This window comes from Telopea speciosissima, chromosome 2, assembly GCF_018873765.1.
Source record: "Telopea speciosissima isolate NSW1024214 ecotype Mountain lineage chromosome 2, Tspe_v1, whole genome shotgun sequence".
Taxonomy (NCBI): Eukaryota; Viridiplantae; Streptophyta; class Magnoliopsida; order Proteales; family Proteaceae; genus Telopea; species Telopea speciosissima.
In genome coordinates this window covers 40,677,652-40,705,442 of record NC_057917.1, presented here as the reverse complement: position 1 = coordinate 40,705,442, position 27,791 = coordinate 40,677,652, and the positions used below count along the sequence as shown (strand labels likewise).

Genomic DNA, 27,791 nt, shown 5'->3' with positions numbered 1-27,791 from the left:
CACTCTCTCTCACTCTCTGCTCTCGTTTGCTTCTCTGCTGCTTCTTTCGAGTTTCCTCATCTATCCAAACAATAGCAGGCGAAAGCTCCCTCTCAATCGAAGACTATGGACTCCATGGATCCTACTCGAGCTTTCGTCAAGGACGTTAAGCGTGTCATCGTCAAGGTGACCTGCATTCTCATATACTGTTTTTTGTTTTCGGTCTTTCCACTTTTCGCGTTCTATTGAGATCTTTCTACTGTTTCTTTTCGTTATCCTTAATTTCTATTGCAAAGAAGCATCTAATGTTATCTGGTGCAGATTGGAGTAATTTTCTTTGCCGTCAATTTCAATTTTTATAGGAATGTTGGTTCCTTGGACATGGAAATTTGCGTACTTAAAGTATGCACAGAAAACAAGATACAATGGCAATATCTAAAAATCCCTAAGTCTATTATCTCATAATCCTGGCTTAGGAGAAACTTTATGGTCCTCCTAGAGTCTCAACAAGTGTACAAAGAAGAAATATTCTCAAGTTGAATGTCAAACTTGATCCCTAAAGCATGCCTGTGCCTTGATTGCTAATAATGCAGCTGATGAGTCTGAGAAGACTTGGAGATTTCTAAATCCTCAAATGCTAGGTTCTTGAGCACCAATGAGATTCAACTTGTTTGAACTCTTCTACTGGTATAATTTATCTGACATAGGAAATCTTATCTTACTGCAGGATTATGGTGGTTTTTGTACAATCTGTTCTCATGTATACTTTGTGAAACAGAGAATGAATAACTTGGATTTCTCTGGTTTGCTTTGGCAACCTAATGCGGGATTATGTTGGTTTTTGTACAATCTGTTCTCATGTATACCGTGTGAAACAGGGAATGAATAACTTGGACTTCTTTGGTTTGCTTTGGCAACCTAATGTTAGAGTTTATTTCTCACATTTCTCCCAATATCATGAAGGTTTAGTTGAAATCATTTTGCTGGGCCTGATGCTGCTTTTGATATTTTGCCTGCTGTGGTGCAAGGTTTTAGTATTTGGGAATGGGGTAGGGATCAGTCTGATACCGATCCGTATCTCCCTGAATTGGGCTGGATCAGATGGATTTGCCCCTGCTTTTTGTTTATTTCCTTTATACCCTTAGGTCGTACCAGTGGATCAATACGGGATTGCCCTTGGCTGATAACGATCCGATCCGAACGGTTCCGTTGATCCGAGACTGATTCCTTGAACCATGCTGTGGTGGCTCTTACTAAAGTTAACTGCCTTTTCACATTTTTAAATGCAATATTGGAAATTCTGACGCAAAGGGACTTTCTTCAGTTGCCTCTAGATACTGCCACTTTCACACTTTGGATGACCAAGGGTCATACCATTGCTGTAGAAGTTGCATACGGAAGAAAATAAGTGGGATTAATGATTAGAATTAGTATAAGGAAAAGGTGTTAAGTTCTCCTAAATGACTTATCACAGTAGACCAAAGTATGTTGACCCTCTTAAACAATTTAGTTGCTGTTTTTCTTTTGCTAGACTGTTTCCACAAAATGGAATACAACTTCTTCTCTTTACATTATTATTACTGTTTAATGATTTTGTTTAGGCTGTCATTTTTAAAAAAAAATAGAGGAGTAAAACAAACTGAAGGAATATATGACTGAGTTATGTTAAATAGAATAAAGTTGTTAATCCTCTTAACCTTTTGCCACTAGAACCTTAATTAAACATTGACATCGCCACATCGGGTTCACTAATGTGCAAAGTTCTGATGGTTTGATGAAATTTGGGGCTTTACAGAAGAAGCCGGACGTCTGGCTTGTTGGGAGGTAGCATGCCTCTCTCAAGATAATCTCTAGAGAAAAATTAGGATTCTAAAGTCTGCTTACTATTGCACCATTCAAAAATAAATACATGTACAATAAGTGGTTATCACAGCTACCCATTCCCACTCCTACAACTTCTCCTACAATTTCTCTTTAATTCATCGCATTGCTAATAACTAATTACACACTTTCCACTACTAATTAACTACTTAATATGAAATAATTATTAATAACTAATTACTTAATATTAAATAAGATAAATATGGAGTATGTAACAATCCATCCCCTATAAATTCAATCTTGCCCTCAAGATTGAAACACAAACATAATTCCTAATTCCACCAGGATCCCAAATAAAAATTTTGCCGAAGAAAATTTCATGCATCGCCAAAACAACAAGAAGATGAATCTTCAAACTGGAGTACTTCAAAACAACTGAATCAATTCTACGAATCTTCTCGTGTTGCAATATTTCATCATCCAATTTTGCTTCCTCCATAACTACCATGATTTTGTTCAAACTCAAACCCTTTACAGGTTCCTTGTGCTTGTCCAACAAGACTTCATGAATTTGATAATTTGCTTCTTTTCTCATCTCCTTCTTCAACTTGGCCAAACTTTGTTGCACACGTTGATAAACTTTAGCCATCTCGGTGGAGATCGTCATCATGTACCGAACGGATGAACGCATGGCCTCGATGATCTCAATATTTGTATCCATAGTTGTATGATCGACCAAGCTCTGATGCCAAATGATACGTGCACGGTAATCTAAAATAAAACAAGAAAATAAAAGAGAAATACCAGAGAGAGAGAGAGAGAGAGAGAGAGAGAGGACTTTGGGGCTTTACAGACAAAGCCGAACGTTTGGCTTGTTGGAAGGTAGCTTGCCTCTTTCAAGATAATCTCTAGAGAAAAATTAGGATTCCAAAGTCTGCTTACTATTGCACTATTAAAAAATAAATACACGTACAATAAGTGGTTATCACAACTACCCATTCCCGCTCCTACAACTTTGCCTACAATTTCTCTTTAATTCATCCCATTGCTAATAACTAATTACACACTTTCCTCTACTAATTAACTACTTAATATTAAATAAGTATTAAATAAGATAAATATGGAATACGTAACAGATGCAATTTTCATTTGGGTGCAATGTACATGGATGGCACTGTTATCTTCAACTTATCCTCATCTATGAAAGGGTTGAATTTTTTTTTTTTTTGGGAGGGTGGGGGGGGGGGGGGCTACATTTGGTTTTCAAAAATTCGCGGTTGCTAACTTTGTCTTAATTATGAAAGGTCGGAACAGCAGTTGTTACCCGAGGTGATGGAAGACTAGCCTTGGGCAGAATGGGAGCACTTTGCGAGCAGGTACGCTTGGTTTGTCATACTTGCTTATTCTAGAATGTTAGGATTAGTTTTTCGATCTCTTTAGTTGGTCAATGTGGCATAATTCAAAACTTACAGATTTTCTGTCTGGATGGAACACCTGCAGATTAAAGAAATGAACTCTCAAGGCTTTGAGGTTATTCTGGTGACTTCAGGTGCAGTTGGTGTTGGCCGTCAAAGGCTTAGATACAGGAAACTAGTCAACAGCAGGTTCATTTCGTTTTCTCAATGTTTTCATATATTCTCTAGCATTGAAACAACAATTTGGACTCTTCCATTGATCAAGAGTCTTGAGTTATACATTTTAATTTTTCGAAGTAGACATAAGTCGTTCCTTGATATTTGCTATCTAATTGAAGTAATCATGGTTTCTTTTTTGGTAAACATCAGACAGAAACATTTATTTGGGATCCATAAGCAACTCATTTATATGTTTTCTTTTAGTTTTTGCTTGCTTGGCCACCCATAATAGTATAGTAATAGGAAAATGGAGCAAAATGTCAATATATTTGTTTACAGCACCTAAGTTTTTGGAATTGTTACTTGTGTCTTGATTGCAATTTTCTTTGGGTACATTTAACTATTTCTTTTAGATTGGTTATGGCACAGAGAAATGAATTATCTGAAAGATTCATTGTGTTTGTGTTTTTGTCTGTGTGTGTGTGTGTGTGCATGCACGTACACATTTTGCAGCTTTGCTGATCTCCAAAAACCACAAGTTGAACTTGATGGAAAAGCTTGTGCTGCAGTTGGTCAGAGTGGTCTTATGGCTCTTTATGATGCATTGTTCAGTCAGGTTTGTTCATCCTTGTTACAACTCCATCTTCACCTTTATGTGCTGTTTTACCTTTTTTTCTGAGGCATTTGCATTTCCCTATTATCTGCTAGTGGCTTTCTTATGAACATTTATGGGTTACTCTGTATTACAGCTGGACGTGTCATCATCACAGCTTCTTGTGACTGACAATGATTTTAGGGACCCAGATTTCAGATTGCAGATTTCTGAAACAGTTCAATCATTGTTGAATCTGAGGGTTATACCTATTTTTAACGAGAATGATGCAATCAGTACCAGGAGAGCTCCATATGAGGTATATTAATTTTCCATATTTGCTTTGTCTTTTCTATCTCTTACTGAGCTGTTTGATAATTTATGGTGGGGGGTTCTTGTTTTGTTGAAACAGTTCTCTGTGCCTGGTAGACTGAGACTTGTCCGCTAACAACCTACTTATACTATTTTTTCCATTGCTTTTGTTATATAATGACATAGAACCAGATGTCTGCAAAGATTGGTTGAAATTGCTCTTTGGCTGGACTGAATTCATGACCAAAATTGAATTTAGTTCCTTGCTTGTGTTGATGTTTAACAATAAATAGAATACCAACCTATTTTTATTGTACTTTTAGAAATTCTAATAATGATTCAACCACCTAGTCATACTTTTTCTGTTACCATCAGGCCCATCGATCATTGGCTAAATCCTTCTTGTGAGTTATGGCTATGTGCCAGAAGGTGTGCCTGAATCTTTTTGCATTCTTCTGAGTCTTTAATTTGTCATCCATAAAAGATGCTAGGGCATCCTTGGATTATTGGGAAAAGAAAAGTGATGTAAGGGTTTTTTTTATTAGTTTGAATCAATAAGCATTAATATGGGTTTTTGAGATGCATGAAATGAGAGGCCACAAGTTACATAATGAAATGGTCTTGCAAACTCCCATATTGTTGATACCATAGGTGACGGTGTATTTGACATACATAATAGCATTTTGTAGGTTAAAATTTCCGTTTGATTTTGGGATCCTTGGGGGGGTGCAGTCCATGAGGCCATTTTCTCTGAAATTCTAGAACCTCCAGAATGTCTGCAGGTATCTAATCCACTTTACAAGTTTACTTTGCATCTTGCATAAAATCTAGATCTCCAGATAATTATCTCTCATTTCAGAATCCCAGAAAAGTGTAAAATGACTTGAACTATGTCAGGGAATTTCCATGTGAGGGAGTGGGGCAGTTTTCTAAATATTGGTTGGGTTAAAGTCAGAAACCTGGTGCTTCTTGGGAAATGGTTGTGAATAGGCATGCAAAATGGATCAGATTCAGGCTAGATATGTGTATCACTTGTACAAATAGAAGCCAGCTGGTGGATTTACATATCCACATCTGGTTATCAGCATCAATCTGGATATCTCTAACACTAGAAGCTTCTGGTTAATCAAGTTAACCTGACTAAATTAACTAGTTGGGCTGTAGCACATGCTTAGGTCTTGCCATATGGCCATTAAAACTGTCCTTTCTTAATTTTGGTAGTCAAAATAGTTGGATTTTAGGTTATGAATGCAAGTAAGAGAAGGAGAAGAAGTTGAAGGAGGAAGAGGGAAGGAGGAGGAGAAGAAGAAGAAGACAAGGGAATAGAGGAGAAGAAGATTCGGTGGTAATGGGTTGTGTGTGAGAGTATTCTCCACACAGCTATATTACTTCATTGACAACAAGAAAGAAATTACATCCACCTCCCTAGGGAGGTAAAAGGTAAAAAAGATAAAAAAAGGAGAAAATACATTATAAGGAAACTAGACAAAAGACTAGTTCGAAAAGTACCCTGATTACATAAATTCTAACAACTCTAACAGTCCCCTTCAAGTTGGAGAATAAATGTCATGCATTCCCAGTTTGCATAAGAGGGTACCAAACTGAAGAGAGGTAAGCCCTTTGGTGAAGATGTCTGCCAGTTGATCACTAGTTTTCACGAAAGGGGTACAAATGCAGCCAGAGTCTGTCTTCTCCTTGATGAGAAACATTTTGGGAAGGTAAATATGTGAAGGCGTGAGCAACCGGGGTGATTCGACACTGAATCAGCAAAGAAACACACTCAGGTCGATGTTGGATCGACTAGTCCCATCGACCTGAGTGCTGTACTCAGTAAATCTCTGTCCCGTGAATGTGGGACGTGGTGCCACGTGTCGGGGACCTCGTTACCTTGTCCCAAATACCTACTAGAGGTATTCCCCCGACAATTTGGTTAAGCGGGACCCATGTAACAGCCTGCATACTCTAGAATCGGAAATATAATGCAAATTAGGCAAATAGACCCCAAACCAGTCTTTTGCATCATACAAAATATCCATTTTCTACTGAACGATTCTATGGAAGATACTAAGGTATGCAATTGTTTGTAGTGGGTTTGGGAGGAGAGGAATGAGAAGATATTTGAGAATGAGATCAGACTCAACTTCAATAGCTGCTCTCTTGGGGACCTAGTCCTCTTTGGGTTTGGGGATCTTCAAGATCATAGTGGAAAAGCTTTTTTCTCTTTCTTATGGCTTATTGGAACCTGAGGTTGTACATTTTTTTTTTTTTATCCCCCATCTCTCCAAAGCTTTCATCTTTGCTGAATAGCTCAATTGAGTTAAAGTGGCAGTTGTAAGAAATTACTATAGAGCCATTAGAATTTTTTTAGTAGGGGGGGGGGGGGGGTGGGATAAAATAAAAGGTTATTGGGAGCTTTCTATTTTGTCAAGAAAAATCCTGGTTTTGACATTCTTTAGGAACATCTCTCCTCTTGTTCATGTATATTGCTTGACACTACACGGCACATGATAAGGCAAAGTCGGGAGTTCAACTGGAATACACTGTAAAGTTGTCTGACTTTGCTTTGTAGTGCCTCTTTCTTTTCTTTTTCAATAAGGTTTTCCTAGTTCTTTAGCTGGTATGACTTGTTGCATGTTTATCTGTGGAAGAAAATTAGAAGATAGAATCTTAATTTTTGCTTGTTTGTTACTTCTGGAGGCTTCTATGATGCTTATGTTTCACTCACACACACACCTCTTATTTTCTGGATAGCATCCAGCAGGTTAAGTTACTGCTTCTTTACCTAAATTTTATTTGAAACCTTGTGTCCGTGCCCACTTATTGGTTTTATAGCTGAACCTCCAAAATAGTTCTTGATGGTTCTTAGCCTCTGCCTTTTGAAGTATGTGCTTTATTTGTTCTCAGCTTTCTGATTATTGGCATTACTTGCAGGATTCTTCTGGCATATTTTGGGATAATGACAGTTTAGCTGCTCTTTTGGCTTTGGAGCTGAAAGCTGACCTTCTTGTGCTATTGAGTGATGTAGATGGCCTATACAATGGGCCTCCAAGTGATCCAAATTCAAAGTTAATCCACACATACATAAAGGAAAAGCATCAAGGAGAAATCACATTTGGGGACAAATCTAGGGTAGGAAGAGGAGGTATGACCGCAAAAGTAAAAGCTGCTGTCTACGCAGCTTATGCTGGTATCCCTGTTGTTATTACAAGGTATACTTCTATATTATGCATGGTGCCACTAATGGAAATATCAGATATTACTACTTGGAATGTATATTCTGCTTTTAATTTATACCATAATCTCCAAATGATATTGAAATTGATAGCTCTGCATTTTCAGTTATTTTGACAATAAGGGCAATCATCAGTTTTATTTTGTCATTAACTGAAAATGCCCCAACATTAGTTAATGTTATGTATGTCTCGAATTCTTGTACCCGTTTCGAAAGTTGACCCACTACGACATTTTTTGGTGGCGACCTGCATGGAACTTTTTCTGAGATTTGTGATGGTAGCGGAGGGCTTGGGCCGATCCGATGGATCGACCCAATCCGATGGAGAAGTATTTATATTCTTTACCCGCTTTATTGTAAAGTGTGTATGTGATTATGTGATTTGGGGTTTTCGATTTAGGGTTTCTGGGAGAGAGAAGCTGTTTTGGGTGTTCTTGAGAGATCTCCATTGTAATTTCCTCTGGTTTACATAGTGAAACATCTTCGCCTTCGCCCATGGACGTAGCACACCATACTGGTGTGTGCACCATGTTAAATCTGTGTCATCTTGATCTGTTCTTGTTTTGTTTGGTGTTTGTTCTAACAGTTAATCATGCCATCTTCCAATCATTTGAAAGTGGGAGTATTACCAAAGAATCTTAGTGTGAATAATGATGTGTTAACTAAGCAACACCAAATTGAAGTGTAAAAGTTGATTGGGAATCACTCTCTATTATTTGTTGAAACCAATGCTTCAGCTAGACAGTTATTCCTCAGTTGGCCTGGATTTTTCTGTTGAGCTCTATTTTCCTCTTCCACTGTATGATGAAGTGGCTTTGCTCCTGAGTCCGGACAACATCATAAATATATTCCCAGAGAATCTTAATGTGGATAATGATTTGTTAACTAAGCAACACCAAATTGAAGTGGAAAAGTTGACTGGGAATCACTCACTATTATTGTTGAAACCAATACTTCAGCTAGACAATTATTCCTCAGTTGGCCTGAATTTTTTCTGTTGAGCTCTAATTTCCTTTTCCATTATTTGTTGAAGTGGCTTTGCTCCTAACAACATCATAAAAGTACTTAAAGGAGAACATGTTGGTACGCTTTTTCATCAAGATGCACATTTGTGGGTTTCACTCAAAGGTACTGGTGCACGTGAGATGGCAGTTGCAGCAAGGGAATGTTCCAGAAGACTTCAGGTGGCTTCATTATCACATTACCATCATTTGCATTTGCATTTGCTGAGTTTTGGTTCTTCCATCCAGTCTAAAAGTCCATTTATTTCCATAACTTAGACTCTACCGATATTGATTCTTTGTTGGCCCCTTAGTCCCTAGGTGTTGCGAATGCATGCATATATTTTATAAATGCCTTGGATGCAGAGCCTGTCTTCAGAAGATAGAAGGAAAATTTTGCTGGACATTGCTGACGCACTTGAGGCAAACGAAAACTTGATCAGAGTTGAGAATGAAGCTGATGTTGCTGAAGCACAGCAGGATGGCTATGAGAAATCATTGATATCTCGGTTGACTCTGAAGCCTGGGAAGGCAAGATATCTCGCTTCTGTTTTAGATCTCTCCAACCTCTGGGTTCTGTCCTGCTATGATTATATTCAAAATGTGATATTCTTGCATGTTTAATTGATAATCTCACTGTTTCAGAATGATTTCAAACAAATTATTTCTGCTCTTTTTGAATGATAAGATACATGTTCTGTTGAAGTATATCCTACATGAAGGGAGAGGCAAATAATTCATCTTGTTGAATCCAGTGTGTTGTTTGTTTTTCACAGATCTCAAGTCTTGCAAAATCAATTCGTGTACTTGCGGACATGGAAGAACCAATTGGTCATGTTTTGAAGAGAACAGAGGTAAGAAGAAGGGGATGTGATTTGATATATATATATATATATATATATATATATATATATATATATATTTATTTATTTACTTTTTTCTTTTGCAAACTTATATTATGACTTACAATATAGAAAGGATAGACTTGATACGTAAATATGAGGGTGGCATAGCTGTAAATATACAATTTTTCAACTTCAAGATGTAAATTAAATAAAACTGAAGTGAAAGGTGATTAGTTTCCCAGAAATATGGTAGTAGTTGAGCAGATGGTGCAAAGTCTACAATGTGGGAGCTTACTTAGCAGTTAGCACCACAAGAAGAAGGTATAAATATTGATCTGGCATTTCAGAAATGGAAAAATTAAGTCCTCTGTTTGGTGATGAAAGGTTAACAGTCTGATAGCTTGAACTGCAAAGAGTCGAATACATGGTAGGTAATACAGTTGAGGTGGTCATTCTGAGGTTCTCTCCACCACTTTTATGAATGACCACGGAATGATGTGTTTTTTAGAAGCCTAAGGGGTTAGGTTCAAAAATTCATTTGAAAACCAGAATCACAGTGAGAGAAAAGACCAGATTTAGAAGATTTAAGAAATCAGAAGATCAAAGATTCTGATCTGGTCAAAAGAGTGGTCATCTATTTGGGAAGGAGAATATGATATCAAAACTTGGGACCAATCTGATGGTCTGATCTGGAAATATGGGAGAATCCTACTGAAGATAGGATTCCAGAACAGTAAACGAAACCAGATTTAGGTTTCCAGAACAGTAAAACGAAACCAGAATCTTTAACACCCAAACTAATGTTAAACAGATTGTCAAATACAGCAATAAACATCAGGAATGGTAATTACAGAAATATCAATCTGAATTTGATATCGTTCAGAATTGAAGATTTTAGAAAATTCTATTAAGAAAAGGATTCCTTGAAACCAGCTCAGAGATGATATTTTGGATCCATGAATCAATGAAGCATGAAGTGCGATTTCTGTATATGTAAGCAACAAGGTTCAAGGTTTCGGTTTTGAAACCAGGCTCGAAACCGAAATATTTTGTGAAATTGCGAAATTTCAAGGTTTCGTTTTTGATTTCGAGGCCCAAATGGCCAAATTAGTTCCCAAACTTCTAGGAAACCCTATTTTAGGCCCTTTAAACATAGTGGAACTCTTATATTGTAAAAAAACAAAAACAATGTACACGAGATGCTGTACGATGTTGTATACACTAAAATTTAGTAATAGAATATATAATTCAATTAAAACAACTAAAATATGATTTAGGAATGAATAAACATAAAATTAGAAACCATTTCATAATTGTCAAATATTATTCCATGGTTCATTACAAAGAAATGGGAGTGATTTGGCAAAAAATCATAAAACTGAGGTTTTCTAGGAAGTTTTCCTCCTTGGAGTTGAAACTAGCGAAACGATACCAAAACTCGAAACATGGACAAAACTTTGATCGAAACAATGCATCTTATATAAAGGGTTTGATCGAAACAATACCAAAATTCGAAACATGATCTTAATTTTGCCGAAACTGCGAAATTTCAGTTGAAACATTGAAATTCTTCAGTATCACACAGGCTGTTTAGATTCGACAGCTTGTGAAACCAAAATATTTTGGTTGGTTTCGCGAAATTTCGTCAAAACCTTGTACCATAGTTCAAAATCTCCCTGGAAAACTCGGAAAACTCGAGCTTCACGAGACGAGTTATTATATGAAACAACAAATGTAAAAACTCAAAAACTCGACCTACTTAGTACTCATAGAGTCATAGTACTGTATTGTTGGGACTTGGGAGTTAAGAAGTGGAAGACTAGGATAGTAAGTTGTCACTTATGTATTATTCATTGTACTTAGGTTGGGTGTCTATGTAATATGCATTGTGAACACTTCATTGTATCTTGTGGTTTGTAGTAGAAACTTTAAGTCTTTAACTATTTCTTAAATAATTATTCAATATTATGTGCATAATTTACTTGTTTAACTTGCCAATTATGTCTCATATCATTCAAACAATGTGTAGAATAGGCAATATTACATTAAGGGTTTGGCCTTTACTGCCAACCAAGGACAAAACTCCAAAACTCCAAATTGAGTGGTTTTTTTTCTTCAATTTGAACCTCTTTAAATCTGTTTATCGTAAAACAAGCTTACCTTAAAGTTTCGGAGCCAACTATGGCCATATGCTCACCGAAACATAAAAAAATAGAGTCTCTCCGAGATCTCAGAAAACTCGACTGGTCGAGACTGAGTTTTAGAACCTTGCCTTGTACCATGGTAAGCATATCTGAAAACTCAGGTCTAAAACTCGAGAATCCTATTAAGAGTAGAAAAACCTGAAACCCAGTTTAAAGACTTCATTGTTAAGAGTCAAACAATAATTGAATTCAGGTCTTTTGTTTTGGGGAGAGGGGGTTGTAAATGATTCAGTCTGATTTGAGAAAGAAATACTGAGCAGTGACCGATTCAAAACTCAGATTCAATCAAAAACTGTATGCAGGAAATTAAGTTGCAGAGCTGGCCTGGTTGCAGGAACTTGAATAATGTAAAGGAGATTAGAGGAAGAATATATGATTAGATCTCTCACCTGTCCTTGCTGGAATCCTACTAACTACTAAGCAGTATTAGAATCTCACCAATAGAGTAGTTGAATCTCACATTCACTCTGAGTAGCACAGAAGAACGGAAAAACGCCATGCTTTATTCATAATGAAATCCGTATGCCTTAGTGGCTGGTTACAAAAGTATGTACAGACTCTCCAAATATGACTCACAACATGACTAGGAATAGCCTAGCCAATTAAAATCAAACTGGCTACTTAATTGACCAACAAAAGACTTAAAACTACTCCTAAACTGTTTCAAGAACCTCCAGCTGTGTTTGGAGTCCTAAACCAATTATTACTTGACATAATGAAAGAAAATCAACTCATAATAGGACTGGATTACAGATTCCTAATCCAGTCTGAACTAGGACATCGAAATAGGAAAAGAAACTGAAACAGAACTCTCCTTGAATAGAACTCCATAGTAGAGTAGTAATAGGATTTCTAGTGAGACTAGATTCCTAGAGAAACTAGCAATTCTGAACCACAGGTTCTTCTTCTCTTGGAATTGCTGCTAGTGCCCAAATACTGCATCACATAATTTCTCCACTTGAATGTTGGACCTAATGTAGACTTGATTAAATATCATGACATTGTTTTCGTAACTGATCTCTTTGAGTTTCTAAATGCTATTTCATCCAGCTTGCAGATGGGCTCATCTTGGAGAAGACATCATGTCCATTGGGTGTTCTTTTGATTGTTTTTGAGTCTCGGCCCGATGCTCTTGTTCAGGTAAAAAAAGATTTATTTCATTTCAATAAATCATTGAGCCTATTTGAGTTGAGGTTGATGATATGATTGATTTGATCATGTCAGGATCGTGTAGATGGTATTTTTTTTTCTTCTATTTGGTATTGTTAGAATAACATATAAGGTTCTTGTGGGAATGCTTATGTAATGTGTATAGAATACGGATTAGTATCATGTATGGGGGTATTTCTGTACTTTCTAGTCTTTTATATGACAGTAATATAAAAGGGGAAGAGGTTGACTTGGACTGCCCTAACCTCTCTTCTTCCCATTGTTGTGTTGTTTTCTGTATCTCACCGCTTCCTTCTGTTTTTATTCTCTTCATCCATGCCGCTGCTATTTCTCACCTTCTCAAAACTTTGTTTTATTCAGCACAACATAATTTAACTTGGTATCAGAGATTCCCAGTTTTCTCAGCCAGTTTTGAGAGTTGGTGAGCTCCCCAAGCTCCCACAATCCCGGTAAGGATCTCCGTCAAAGAAGCGGACTCCAGTTGCCCAGGGTATATTGAGATTGAATGAAGGTCTGTAAGTACAGGGCAGTCTACCAGGGTAGCAGTTGCATAGATAAGCTCTCAACTACAGGAGATTTTTTGGGCATGAAACCTACACATTTTGTGTCTCCTAGGGGTCCTTGATCTCTGCTCAAGTCTTGCTGGAACTTGGAAGAAGCCACCGGGTGTGAGTGTTGTGACCTTAAAATTGAGGTGTTCTTCCGCCCCTTGCTGGTTGCAGAGCTTGTTTCCATACCTTCTGGAAGTGATTTGGGTGGCCATTGAGGAGCATTGAGGTCTCCCTAGAGGTGTCCTTGACTGCCTCAGACCTCAGATTGGGCGGCCATGTATTCTGGCCACAGGTGCTCAGAAAGTGAAAAGCTTTTCTACCGCTTGCAGTGAGAGAGCAGGGTGAATTTCTTAACTTGTTCAGACATGCAGGCTTGCAGTCAGCCAAGCCCAGAGGTAGCTTTACCTGAGGAGAAAAAAACTTGGGTGTGGGTAGAGTGTGCTCTCCCCACAGGTTCGAGTACCCAACCGAACCCATTTTTATCAAAACCTTGGGCTGCTGTAAAAAATCGGATGTCAGAGGATCAGAGTGAATTCTACACCAGGGAGAGCTGGCAATGCCAGTCCAGCCATGTTTTCAACGGATCAAATAAATCCCCAAATTTCCGTAGTCAAGTTGGATTATACTAACTATATGGATTGTTCCTACTTGGTCAAGCTATCCTTGCTGAGCCAGGGAAAGCTAGGATACATAAGGGGGACAGTTAAAGCCTTAAATCCTAGTGATCCCACTTACCAAAAGAGGGAAATTGAGAACTTGATGGTCATGACATGGCATATTTTCTCTATGAAACCCCAAAATTGGTTGGCACCTGATGAGGAATTCGACAGCATAGGAAATTTGGGATAGTGTGGCAATATTCAGTGACTCAGCCAAGGTTTATCACCTCCATTATTGCTAATAAACAAGGAGACAAAATAATCTCCTAGTACTACATACCATTGTTGGCTTTTGGGAGTGATGCAGTTGCAAGGCTGGTTCTACCTCACTAGGGATATTTTTGTAATTTGAGTTTTTTTATTTATTTTATTGTTTTGAAGTTAGATATGTTTGTAGCAAGTAGGAGATAGAGCTTGAGTTAAAGTTGTTTCTAGTTTTAGGATTTGAATAGGAGTTTTAGAATGGAATGGAGTTTCTCTACGGTGTTGCTGCCAAGAACTGTGAGTGCGCAGGCCTATCTCCTCTGCTTTGATCTTGTCTCTGGTTACAAGTGCACTCCATCCATACTCTTACCTTTATTTCGTTCCGTCATTCCTTTGTTCTTCTATTACCACTTTTCACCTTCTTTCAATTCTATTCTCTAATTCTTTCTTTTTCTGATGCTGTTTCCTACTGAACTGAAAGGAGTTGATCAATCTCCCTGGTGATCAATTGCTTGGACCTGATATTCTGGGCATAGATTACCCCTCCATAGGTGAATCAAATTCCAGGGTCTCACCACCAAACTCAGCTCCTGTCGTGAGATCGAAGCCTTCAACCAGAACTGACTTCTATAATACTGCCCCTGCTGATTTCAGAAATTTCTCTCGCTTACTTCTGTTGACAATCGAACCTGTTGTGGGGTGGATTCAGTAGGATTGGGAGTTGGACAATTACTCTCGAAATTGATCCCTGTTATTAGTTATTACCAAACTAATCTTTCTTTCTTAGTTTGAGACTATATTATCCCTTACATGTTCTGAAATCCCAGAAATATCCTCCCTTCAGGTTATTTTACTGTTCTTCCCCTATGTTTTGTTTCTTCCTCAAAAGGATCCTAAACTTTTTGAATAATTATGAGATTGCCAATGCTCCTTTATATTTGGATATTCATCACTTTAGTGGGCCCATTGTGACCTACATCAGGGTTTTGGAACCCGTGGTCACATCAGGGAAAAGTATGGCCACTACCAAGATTATTACCTCTCCAACCCTGAGGATGAAGCCAATATGTATTGAATTCTAGGGAAAGAACGTGTCATGTTTCTTCTTAGTGGATTGAACCTAGAGTATGAACCTATCTGTGTTCAAATTTTTGGTAAAACCCCCATCCTTGGATGTAGTTTATGGATTTCTTTAGAGCATAGTTGTTATGGCGTCTAGGCGACCCAAGGCATTGGAGAGGGTCAAAATTAAAGGTGACACCAAGTAAGCAAACAAGGCGTCCAAGGCGCCTGGACGCCTAGGCGACGCCTTTGACAACTATACTTTAGAGTGAGGAGATCTGGTGACAAACTATGGATGTGGGGTCCCTGTTCGAGAAGTCAGCGATGGTCTCAATGTCTCCCCATGGTGGTCGTATAGAAGGCTGTGAGTATGGCACTGGACATAGTGACAGTCGTGGTGATGATAAAGATCGTCTCTGGTGTGACCATTGTGGCAAGCCAAGGTACACCAAGAAATCTTGCTGGGAAATTCATGGTTGTTCCCCCAAACAGATGACCAGGGTTCATTCCGCTGTTTTCAACAATGATAGTGATGGAACCCTTCCACCTCTGGTTCCCATCCTGATGGTGATACTCTCATACGCATAGTTGTTATGGCGACAAGGCGATCCAAGGCGGTGGCGGAGGCAAGAAAACCAAGGCCACCCAAAATAGATACTTGTCCAGCCTTTCTGACAAGTTGTAGCCAAGATAGGCAGTATTAGTATGGCCACTGCCTTTGTCACATTTGCTTTTACTCAGTTAGGTACTTTGGTCTTTGCCTTACATGCCTCCACATCTACTTCATACACTTCTTGGATTAGAGACTATGGTGCTACCAAACATATGACTAGTATGTCTACGCTTTTTAATTCCTACATTGTTAAGGTCGAGACAATTTAGGGTTGATGATGGCACCGTTTCATATATATCAGGAAAGGGTAATGTTCATGCCTCCCCTTTCATCTCTCTTGATTCAGTTTTGCATAGCTCCAATTTTACAACTATCCTTTGTTAGTTTTCTCACAAAATCCTTATACTGTAGCGTCACCCTTTTTTTTTTTCTCCTACTCATTGCCTCTTTGAGGATCTAGTGACGAAGAGGACCATGGGAATTGGGCATGAGGAGAAAGGTCTTTAGTTTACCCACTCGACTCAACATAGTCTGGTCTAAATGTAGTGCAGTCTTTTGGTGGTTTTAGTGATACTCGTGTTGGGGTTGCTCAAGGGATTGATAATGTGAATACCGGATCGAACTGAAGGGGGTGGGGGTGAATCAGTTCCCTTAATTTTGACGACTTCCGCTGACCACACAGTCGCTTACAGTCTCACCTCGCACCACCAGAATGTGGCCAGGTCTACCAAGACTATAAACCCACTTTGCAAAACAGGGATTAGTCTCCAACAAATAACAATAGACAAAGAGACACGATATACGTGGTTCACCTCATAGTATGTGAAGGCTACGTCCACGGAGCAATTCCCCTCAATACTTAACTCCAATACAATTAGCCACCCCCACGATCAGGATACCCCTTACCCTGCTTCAACCTCTCACCTCATTGAGGGCAAGAACCTCAATCCCCAATACAAAATGGCCTCAGCCTTGCAATCAATCAACCCAATTAATAGATTCAATCACAAACCCAACCCATAACAGATTACACTGTAGGTTCTACCCAATACATTCAAGAATAAAGAAATAAACCTAGAACACAGGAGCAATAGTTTGTGAACACGTTTACCTTCTCAAAGGCAAACTCCCAACTCCAAACGAATGCTGTGAGATCTTCAATAGAACGTATCAAGTACTCGAATCCATCACCAACAACCAAACCGATGTTCTATGTTGATTTCTTCGCGCCTATGTTGTCGAATCACGCCAGAATGGTAGAAGATGACTTCTCTTTATTTTTTCTTCTTCTCTAGGGCTCTTGATGCGTTTTTTGTCCTCCCAAGAGAATATATATAGTATCCCAAGAGATTTCCTTCGGACCAATAAGAAAGAAGCAAAAATAACGCATGCCCAAAAATTATACACCCTACTAACCAACTGAATATTGTCTCCACAACCATCTGCTGATGACCACCATTGCCAAATCCTTGTTGCCAACAATGACAACACTGCACTGCTGCTACGATAAGCGCCAAGAGCACTAACAGATAATGTTACATTATGGCACCAATGCCTTGGGCATCCTTTAATTTTTGTTCTAAGAAAACATTTGCATGATCTTTTTTCTGCCGTCCCTAATTCGTGTGTCAACAATGTGAATTGTGTAAGTTAGATAAACATTTTAAATCAACTTATTTGTATCATGGCAATGGAACTACTTCTTTTCAGCTTATTCATTCTGATGTTTGGGGGCCTGCCTCCATGTCTTCGCTGTTTAAATTTCGTTACTTTGTTACGTTTGTTGACGATATTCTCGACATACTTGGGTGTATCCTATGAAATAGAAAAGTGATACATGTTCCATTTTTACTACTTTCTGTCGAATGTTGTGTACCCAATTTTTTCCCAAATCAAAATTGTCAGAACTGACAGTGGGGGGTGAATACATGTTTGCGAGTCTTCAAAATTTTTTCGATAAGCATGGCATAATGCATCAACTTTATTGTGTTGATACACTTCAGCAATATTGAGCGAAAAAACCGCCACTAGTTGAAAATTACCCACAATTTGCTCTTTGGTATCCCTGTTCCAACTTCCTAAGATGTTTTTGGTTTGAAGCTTTGCATACTGTCAGTTTTCTTATAATCACATGTCATCTGCATTTAAAGCTCCTTGTGTGTTCTCTCACCTATCACACCTTATTTTCCTCTGCCAGCCAAAATATTTGGATGTGTTTGTTATGCTCATGTTCAAAGATCTAAGCATACCGAACTTGACTCCGAAGCTCTCAAACATATATTATTGGGGTACTCACCAGTTGAGAAGGGGTACGAATGTTACCATCCCTCATCCTGAAAACGCTTGGTTTTTTAAGATGTTATAATAGTTGAATTTGGTTCTTTCTTCTCCTCTTAGCAGTCACCTCATAAAGGGGAGAGTAGTATAAAGGTTTATGTGCAGAGGTGACTCATTACGTTCCATAACCTGTACCGCTGTCCTATTTTTTATACCTACCTACTATCCCGAGGATGTTTGGGAATCAGAAGTGGAGGAAGAAAAAGGGATGGAATCAGAAAAGGAGGACTGTTGGGAGGGGGGGGGGGTGAGAGCAACGGCAACGAGAAGGAATTGTTGGTTTATAGTTGAAAGCAGAAAAGCCTTGCCAATTTTCCTCTTTAGATCGTCATCCTTCAAGTATAGATAATTATCCATCATCATCCCCTCCTTCATATTCTATTGTTTACCATCTGACTTAAATCTTTCAATTGCAGTTCAGAAAGGAAAAAGAGCTTGTACTAACTATCCCATTGCCAAGTTTGTTTCCTATGATTCCCTCTCCTCGATAGGTCTAGCATATTCTGTTATTCTATCGTCTACTCCAATTCCTAAAATATCTTAGAGGCTTTCGCAATCCAAAGTGAAAGCAAGTTATGCATGGGGAAATGAGGGTATTGGAGTGGAATGGTATATGGGAGTTGGTGGACCTTTCAGAAGATTAGAATCTAGTGGGTTACAAATGAGATTTATAATGATGTAAAAGTCGGATGGCACATTTGAGAGATATAACGGACAGACTAGTGGCAGAGAGGTATGTTTAGGTTTATGGGGTTGGTTACTAGGAAACCTTTGCTCTTGCAGCCAAGTTGAATTCTATAAGAGTTCTCCTGTCCTATATCAATTGATGTGAAAAATGCCTTTCTTTACAGTAATTTGGAAGAGGAAGTGTACATGCAAACACCTTTAGGATTCAAACCCAAAGAGTGAGGCAAGGCATTTAGTCTGAAGAAGGCACTCTATATCTAGAAACAATCACCAAGAGCTTTGTTTGATCAGTTTATACCATAGTTAGTAAATTTGCTTATCATACAAGTATAATATGTGTATCCTCACTTATCGTTCAAAGAAATGTTTTTTTTCGGAATTTTTCATAGTTACGAGAAAAAAATTTCGGATCCATATTATTCGGTGAAAAAATGCTCCTGGATCAGGCCCCTCTATAAACGCCGTCAACGTCTCAGCCAACAGCCTCAGCCTCCCGGATCACGCCATCAGCATTGTGAGAGGACGTGTGTCTGCTGTTCCAGCAACTGCTTCCTCTGCCGGAACAGCCCTGACATGAGAGATCCACTATTGGACCATGCTGGCAACGACCCTCTCACCAGTCACCAGTCACCACTTCTTCAGCACACAGAGAGAGAGAAAGAGAATGCCTCCACACTATGTCTCCTCCCTCATCTCCTCTTGAGCAGCCATGATGTAATCTCCTTATACTGTTCAACAAAAAGTGCCACATTATTTACTTTTCTACATCAATTAAAACTCTTATTGCAACAATAAAGCTATTTCCTAATTTTTAGTAGGGCTGTAAACGGATCGGATTCGGCTCGGATAGTGCTATATCCGCATCCGCATCCGCATCCGATTAGCTATCGGACGGATTCGGATAGTGCTAAACGGACACGGACACGGATACGGATCGGATATTTTATCCGTTTACATGTAAATATAGCTTTTCGGATAGCTATAGCCTATCCGTATCCACATTCGTTTAGCTTTCGGACGGATTCGGATAGTGCTAAACGGATACGAACACGGATACAAAAACGGATTTCGGCTATTCATATACACCCCTAATTTTTACTTTATTCATATTTTTTCCTAATTAAAACTAATTTTTTTTATAATTTTTAAATAATTACTACCAATTTTACCAAATTTTAAGTATGTAACGACACATTAATCACCATTTTCAGTTGAAAAGTTTAAAGCAATAGTTCCATAAATTGTCATGATTTTTCAAACCAAAAAAAATATTTTTCCTTATTTTTTTTAATTTTCTAATTTTTGAACAAATAAGAAATGGTACTATGAAGCCATAGTTAGACCAACGGTGTCTAACATTCATCCTGATGTATAGGACTTGGTAATAGAGAGGCACTTTACCTATCTGAGGATCCTTATAGATATCTGGATTTGCTGAGATGATGTATTTACTTCTTCAGACTTTATTCTTCCTTGCCATCCTTATGTCTCTGTGCATGGTCATTGATGTTTGAGAATATATTGTACAGTGAAATTTACCTTGACTTCAGTTTTGAAATGGATTGACATGTTCAAAAGAGAAATAACTATTCCAAGTTTAGATGCCAGAATTTGACTGTCAAGAGTGTCAGGCATTACTTGAGCTGTTTGTTTTTATGTAATATGGGTGAGAATTAAAAATTAAAGATGAAATTTTAAGTTGTAAAATTTGATTCAGTAGAGATAGAAATAATGATGTAAAAATTTATAGTTGGGAAAGTTTTTTATGCCCAAAGAATGCAAAATACAGTAGCTGAAGTAAAATATTTCCCTTTATTTATTTTACTACCAGGTACTTTACGTCAAAACAAAAGGAGCCTTCTTGTTAATTTAAATGTTAATGTTGTATAAGTAGAATAATACCCATATCAGCATGCTCCATTTTTTCAATTGGAAATTAATGCTTAATTTTGTTTTGGTTTTGGTTATTGTTTCCCCTCCCCCCCCCCCCCCCACACACACACACACCAAAACCCAAAAAAAAAAAAAAAAAACCCTTAATGCGCTGTTTTCAGTGTATACTAACCCTTTAGCTTTTTATATGATTCAATAGATAGCTTCATTAGCTATTCGGAGTGGAAATGGACTTCTCCTGAAAGGAGGGAAAGAAGCAAAACAATCAAATGCAGTCTTGCACAAGGTTTGGTTTCTTGAAAGTGGCATCTTTTATGGGTCATTTGGGTGGAAGATCTCCTTATTTCCTTGTCTATATTTGACAATCAATTTCTTTATTTAAACTTCTTGCTTTCTGTAGATTATTACTGAAGCCATCCCTGATTCTGTTGGAAAAAACCTTATTGGACTAGTCACTTCAAGAGATGAGATCCCTGATTTGCTAAAGGTACATGATGAGATGAGGGAATAGAAAAAGCTGTTCTGATTTATTTAGATCATGTTGGTCTTAACTTCTATGTGCCCTCTGCTCCAGCTTGATGATGTCATAGATCTTGTAATCCCAAGAGGCAGCAATAAACTTGTTGCTCAAATCAAGAATTCTACAAAAATTCCTGTTCTTGGTCATGCTGGTAAGATACTGTTTGGGATCTTATATCGATATTGAAAATATCATGGGCCTGGGCCTTAGATCATTCTAATGGTCTCTGGCACTTTAACTTGTCATGTTTCGAATGGTATGAGTATTGGGACCATTTGATGGGTTCCGTCAAAGAGATTAACTAAGCTAAAATTCAACTGGAAAGAGCAATTTTAACCTTGTACAGATCCCTTATCACAGACCTGAGATGTTCCCTTAATATACTATTGTCTAATAACAGATCGTATGACATAATGCCTTTCCTTTGAGAACTAGAGGCTTAAAGTATGACTGGAAGTTGTCTAACTTTCAATTTATTTTGTTTATTCTTTTTCCCAGATGGAATTTGCCATATTTATGTTGATGAAAGAGCTAATATGGATATGGCAAAGCGAATTGTTTTGGATGCGAAAATAGATTATGCTGCAGCCTGTAATGCTATGGTATTTCCTGAACATTCTTTTCATTGAGAATAACATGGCTGATGATACTGTATTCCATAGGGTTCACGCTATTATAGTTCTTGATTGTAGTTATAACTAATGCATGCTGTTAAAAAAAGGATGTTCACCTACCTATTTACAACATGCTACGGTTTTCGGTGTTCTCATCTTTCCTCAGGAAACTCTTCTTGTACACAAAGAATTGGTGAAGAATGGTGGACTTAATGACCTTATGGTCGAGCTCAACAGTGAAGGTATACTTTTCCTCACTAAGATTTGTTAAACTGTCAAGCAAAATAAGTTGGAGGAAATTTCTACTAAGGAACATCGGGCATTAGGCATTAAGTCAATTGCGTGTCTATAGACTTTTCATAAATGTAAGCTCTCAAACCAGAAGTTCAAACAGTTTCTCAAATCCCCGAGGAGAATCTCTGTATGAGCCCTGGCATCTCAGAATCAAGTTGGAAAGTAGTTAGGATGAACAAAGATACCATATCTGTAGAACACTAGTCTGTGTGTGCGTGTGTTTTCTCTGATTAATGCAGTTTTCTGCCACTTGCTGTTGGGTCAACTGTGCCATAAACACATGGGTGTGGCCAACCTTTGATTACTCCAAAGACCAGATATTTTCTTTCCCCATCATCTGGATTGGTATTCCTAGGCATGAGCACATGGATGTTAAACCTTTGGGTGCAGACTGGTGATTGAAATTGCCTATACTCCATTTGAGTCTATACTAAATACTTAATATTTCTGTCTCTTTATATTTATGTGTTTATTCTGAAGAGGCAACTCCCGGGAGTACTGTTTGTTGGGTGGTTTTTAGTGTCAATTTACTAACAATTTAGCAACGGCAAACCAATAGAGCGACAGATTGATAGCTTCACCAATTGGATGTGCATTTATTGTAGGTGTTACTCTATATGGTGGGCCAAGAGCAAGTTCCTTGTTGAATATTGCAGAGGCACAATCATTTCATCACGAATACAACTCATTGGCTTGCACCATTGAAATTGTGGATGATTTGCACGAAGCCATTGACCATATACATCGTCATGGAAGGCATGTTAGCATCTCCCTCCTTTTTTTTCCTTCTTTATGCAGAAATGAGTATCTCTAATCTTATCATACTCATTTGTTTTCAGTGCACATACGGATTGCATCATTACGGAAGATCATGAAGCTGCCAAAATCTTCCTACAGCAAGTTGACAGGTATGACGGCTGCTGGCATGTAAATGATCTGGCAGTAAAAATCATTTGCAGAGAATCTGGAAACCACAAGCACAGAAAACATATTAAATAGATACATAAATAATTTTTTAAATTTAATAAAATATTATAACATAAATACACAACATTTACAATACAACTCTATTGTTGGACACTTGGACTTTGAGAAATCCTTGAATGAGGCTACAAAATTTGCATGTTGAAGCGTAGTTATAATTGACTTTCATTTGGGCCCAATTAAAATCGATCATTTAATCTAAAACAAAAAGACTATTATAATAAGTACACAACATTTACAATACAACTCTATTGCTGGACTTTCGGAAATCCTTGAATGGGTCTACAAAAGGGCATGTTGAAGCATAGTTATAAATTGACATTCATTTTGGCCCCAATTAAAATCAATAGATTTAACCTAAAACAAAAGACTCCAAATCGACATTTGGTATTTATATTTCAGCCAAAATCACCAAAATATATTTGAACAGATAAAACTAACTGAAACCACCAAAATTGATGCAGATCATAAAGAAGATAGTGATTCTGGTACAAAACCTGCAGATCTGGTTTTAAGATCTCTTAGAAGATTTGATTTGAAGATTACAAAAGCATGGGGAATATTCTGCTGGATATTCCAGTAGAATATTCCAAAACCTGCAGATTGGTTTTAAGATCTCTCTTATAAGATTTGATTTGTAGATTACAAAAATGTGGGGAATATTCTGCTGGATATTGCAGCAGCTTTTTGGCAACCATGGGCTCTTATTTAGTAGTTTCTTTTATTGTAAATCCTAGCTACTAGGTAGCTTAGCAATTAAGTATTTTTGTTTTTATTTTTACAGTTACTAGTTACTTTCTATTTTGGTGACTCTTCCTCTTAGCTATGGAGAGTTACTATTATTGTAAGGGACCCTCCTACCATAATAGAGGTTTTTCCTTTTTTTTTTGTTTTTCGTTGAGATTATAAATAAAAAGAGGGGGAAAGTACTCTAGCCAACAATTTTAGACAAAAGAAAAGATGACGGCTTTATGTTGTTTTCCTTGTGAGATTCAAGTTGGGTTGTGAGATACAGTTGCAAGGTGAGAGGCTTTGCATGGTTGGTGGTGATGCTGATTGAGGCTTTGGTGGGATACCCAAGTCATATCGTTCCTATATCATGGATCCTGCTGCAATTGATCTCCCATTGGTTCGTCCCTGGTTTGAGATCAATACCACATTAATTTGTATACGAAATAACCAAAGCACAAAGCTGAAAATTTTCACTAAATGTTCTGTTTCATTTTGGCCACTGAATTGAAATGTTGCCGGTTTTTATTTTTTTTGGCCAACCCGAAAGGAAACAAATTATTATGAAATATACAACATAACTAGAAAATGGATCTCTTTAATTGGCTTTTAGGGACTTAGGCTAATACTGTGAACTTACTTGTCTATCTTTGTACAGTTAGTCATCCATGGAACTGACCTTTGAACAGCATCATTGTGGAGATGAATCTAGTAACAGTAAATAAAATTCATTTTAAATACACTACCTCTCAACTTATTGTTTCAAGCACTGGATTGGGGATCAGATCAGTTCTAGACAAGTCCTACCTGGACTGGTATGGATAACCTGATTTTGGGTGGTAAGGTATGATCCTTGCCTGAGTGGGTATTTTGGATCAGAATTGGCAGTCTCTCTTTGGAACTTGCTGCAGTTGGATATTCTGTTCGGCAGTGCATGGAGAATATTGGATTTGATGCAAATACTCTTCTGATATTTTAATACAATTGTTGTGTAATTTATAATGAGGTTTTTTCCAAGACATGATGCAATTAAACTTGCTGCGTAACTAAATATACTTCTCTCTCATCAACATTTTCAGTGCTGCGGTCTTTCACAATGCGAGCACACGATTTTGTGATGGAGCTCGTTTTGGACTTGGGGCAGAGGTATGGTTCATTAAAAAATTTGAAAGTTAGACATCAATTAATGTGGTCAAGTTTCACATCTCTTGTTTGTTATTTATCAGGTTGGGATAAGTACAAGCAGAATCCATGCTCGAGGACCAGTTGGGGTTGAGGGACTATTGACAACACGATGGTATGTACATATTCATCTTGATTGCTTAAGTATCTTTCATGGCATATTTTGAGGACAACTGGACATACTCTCTTAATTTTTGGATCACATTGAGACAACTTCTATTTTTAATGCCCCTTAATAACAAAATTCAAACCAAATATTTGATCATGATAGTAATGAATGTGACAAGGCCCATCTTAACAAAACAGTTAATAACTTAAAGTATCTTCAAGGAGTAGTTCTGTTTGTCTAAAAGCCTGCCTCTCTCTCTCTCCCATCTTAACAAAACAGTTAATAACTTGAAGTACCTTTAAGCAGTGGTTCTGTTTGTCTAAAAGCCTGCCTCTCTCTCTCTCTCTCTCGCATGTGCGCGCTCATGCATGTGTGTGAACGCACTCGCTTCTCTTTTCTTGACTTTTGCTGCCCCCAGCCATTCAGAGTTCCATTAAGAAACCTCAACTTATTTTGGCTCAGTTGCATCATCCTAAAAAATATGATGTCATTAGCTCCATCCTGCATCGTATGTTACTGTACCATATCATTTGGAATGGACTACTGGTAGCAAACAGTAAATGCTGATTCGTTAAAGCATTTTCTTGTTTCTAATATTTGCCAGCTTATTTGTGACGACAATGTTAGGGTAGGGAGTCAGATCCTATGACATGCTTTTTCTTTGCCTCCCCCATTTATACACGACAGCTACAGGGAAGAATGGTTGCAGACGATCCTAGTCCCATTTTATGTGCCTTCTAGGTAAACTTTTTCACACCTGACGTGCACCATGTTCTAGGAAGTGAAGCAAATCTATGTTGCTATCATACTTTGTTGAGGTCCTAGGAATGGAGATGTGCACTGATTATTGTTTTCCCCAACTATCTCACTTATCTCATTTGAAGACCATGTGTTTGAAATCCATAGTTGAATGTCTGACAGAGTTGGAATGTTTTTCAAGAGCTGATAAACATTGCCAATTGTGTCAGCATTGAACAAAACCTTTTGCTTGTATAGATGAATGAAGTAGAAACGGCATTTGGCGTAATTAATTAATATTGTTGGGGACTGATAACCTGCAAAAAGGTTACTGCTTTTACAAGTTCATAACTTGTCACTCAACAAGCAATTGATTGGTCTTTGGGTGGCCATGTTATAAAGGGCTTTTCATCCATCTCATTGGTTAAATTTCAGCCGAAAAATGAGTATTGCTATATGGGTTGAAAGTGTCTCCAAAGCCGTAGAGAATTATAAACATCTACTAACCTTATTACAAATTATAGATTCATGGCATTCTGTACTTTTTCACAACTTTGAACCATGTATTGGGCTGAAAATTTGCCAGTGAGATGTATACAGGATCCTATATACAGTGATCCACTCATGTCCATCATTTTTTCCCACTTGGCAATTGGTGAACTCTACATAGTTCATGTATCTTGATGAATGTTAACATTTCTCTACATTGTTTATGTTTGATCCATGCAATTGCTAACTGGTTTTGAAATTGTAGGATCCTGCGAGGAAGTGGGCAAGTGGTGGATGGTGATAAGGGGGTTGTCTACACTCACAAGGATCTGAGTTTGCAGTCCTAAATGCTTATTGCTGGGATCGGTTTGCCAAAGCTCAAGGACTCGGTCACCATCTGGTGCTGTCATTGTTGTAACGTGCATGCCTCCTATTGGTTATCTCTAATAAGTTTTATTATTGGTTGTGCATTAAGGAAGATAAAATGGTTAGAAAGGCAGAGAAAGCAAAGCTAGAATTATTTTCCCCATTTTATCCCAGAGACTAAGAGTTTCCTATGCTGTGATGCTTTTTCTAGTTGCAGTTTTTGAGCATCCTTGGGAACAGATTTGGAAATAGCTCAAGGAAGGGAATTAGCGTGATGAATTAAACAATGGTTAATTTAGGATCGATCGGAATATGTTAGGAGATGGGTGCAGAAGGTATTTTCTGTGATGTACATGTTAGTGATGGTTACTTGGCATTTTGATTGAGATTAGATTTATTAGAAACCAATCTGATAAGGCTTTGTGTTCCACCAACTTTGGGTTAAAATAGGGAGAGTTAAAGAATGTATTTATATTTGGCTTCAAAGTTGGGAATGGAGTTGATGCAACTCATTATACAATTACCATCTATCTTCTATAAGTTACGAAGCTTAGACTATGAATGAGGCTAGATGTCATGTAGTATTTGTTGATTGATTGACTAAAATCGAAAATGTTCACCTGTCAGTGCATGCAACATATAAACGGTTGTGACATGCATCAAATATGCAATATGTAATTTGTCTATTAGGTATGTTTTCCCTCACTCTATGCCTAACTATAAAGGAATTAAATTGCATTTCATTATAACTCACCAAAAATAGAAAAAATAAAACACGGGGATTCAACAATGCATTCTTTAAGTGTTTGAAATCCATATTATGTATTTTCCTCTACGTCACACTCATGAATGAAGCTTGTAGGTTGACCTTGCAGTAGATGAGAATACACGTCACTATTGTTTGACATATCTTAAAAAGTATTAGGAACTATGTTCAAATGTTCCTTAATAACAGTCTCCTATAAAGAATGTTAATGAGTCAATAAATGTTAAAGAGGCCTTCGTTAAAAAATCATAGTAAAAGAAGAAT

General features: G+C 37.7%; 1 protein-coding gene across 2 annotated transcripts; it reads left to right on the top strand.

Moving 5' to 3' along the window:
* Nucleotides 1–7: 7 nt before the first annotated feature.
* Nucleotides 8–27,063, top strand: LOC122652005 (delta-1-pyrroline-5-carboxylate synthase). Of its 2 annotated transcripts, XM_043845621.1 has the most exons (21): nucleotides 8–165; nucleotides 3,105–3,176; nucleotides 3,301–3,404; nucleotides 3,888–3,990; nucleotides 4,124–4,285; nucleotides 7,210–7,487; nucleotides 8,544–8,694; nucleotides 8,878–9,042; nucleotides 9,288–9,365; nucleotides 12,611–12,700; nucleotides 20,936–21,022; nucleotides 21,137–21,223; nucleotides 21,311–21,407; nucleotides 21,755–21,858; nucleotides 22,037–22,112; nucleotides 22,770–22,920; nucleotides 23,004–23,072; nucleotides 24,957–25,023; nucleotides 25,104–25,174; nucleotides 26,661–26,745; nucleotides 26,789–27,063. In XM_043845621.1, the coding sequence occupies exons 1-20, from the start codon at nucleotides 106–108 to the stop codon at nucleotides 26,740–26,742; spliced, it is 2,154 nt and encodes a 717-aa protein (XP_043701556.1). In that variant the 5' UTR covers nucleotides 8–105; the 3' UTR covers nucleotides 26,743–26,745; nucleotides 26,789–27,063. The 2 variants fall into 2 exon arrangements, with proteins under 2 accessions (XP_043701556.1, XP_043701555.1); XM_043845620.1 differs by having other exon boundaries at nucleotides 26,661–27,063.
* The last annotated feature ends 728 nt before the right edge of the window (nucleotides 27,064–27,791 follow it).

Coding starts and splice junctions, on each gene's coding strand:
- LOC122652005 (XM_043845621.1), top strand. CDS start 106: ATGGACTCCATGGATCCTACTCGAGCTTTCGTCAAGGACGTTAAGCGT. Junction 7,488..8,543: donor ATCCCTGTTGTTATTACAAG/GTATACTTCTAT, acceptor TATTTGTTGAAG/TGGCTTTGCTCCTAACAACA. Junction 21,224..21,310: donor AGATCCCTGATTTGCTAAAG/GTACATGATGAG, acceptor CCTCTGCTCCAG/CTTGATGATGTCATAGATCT.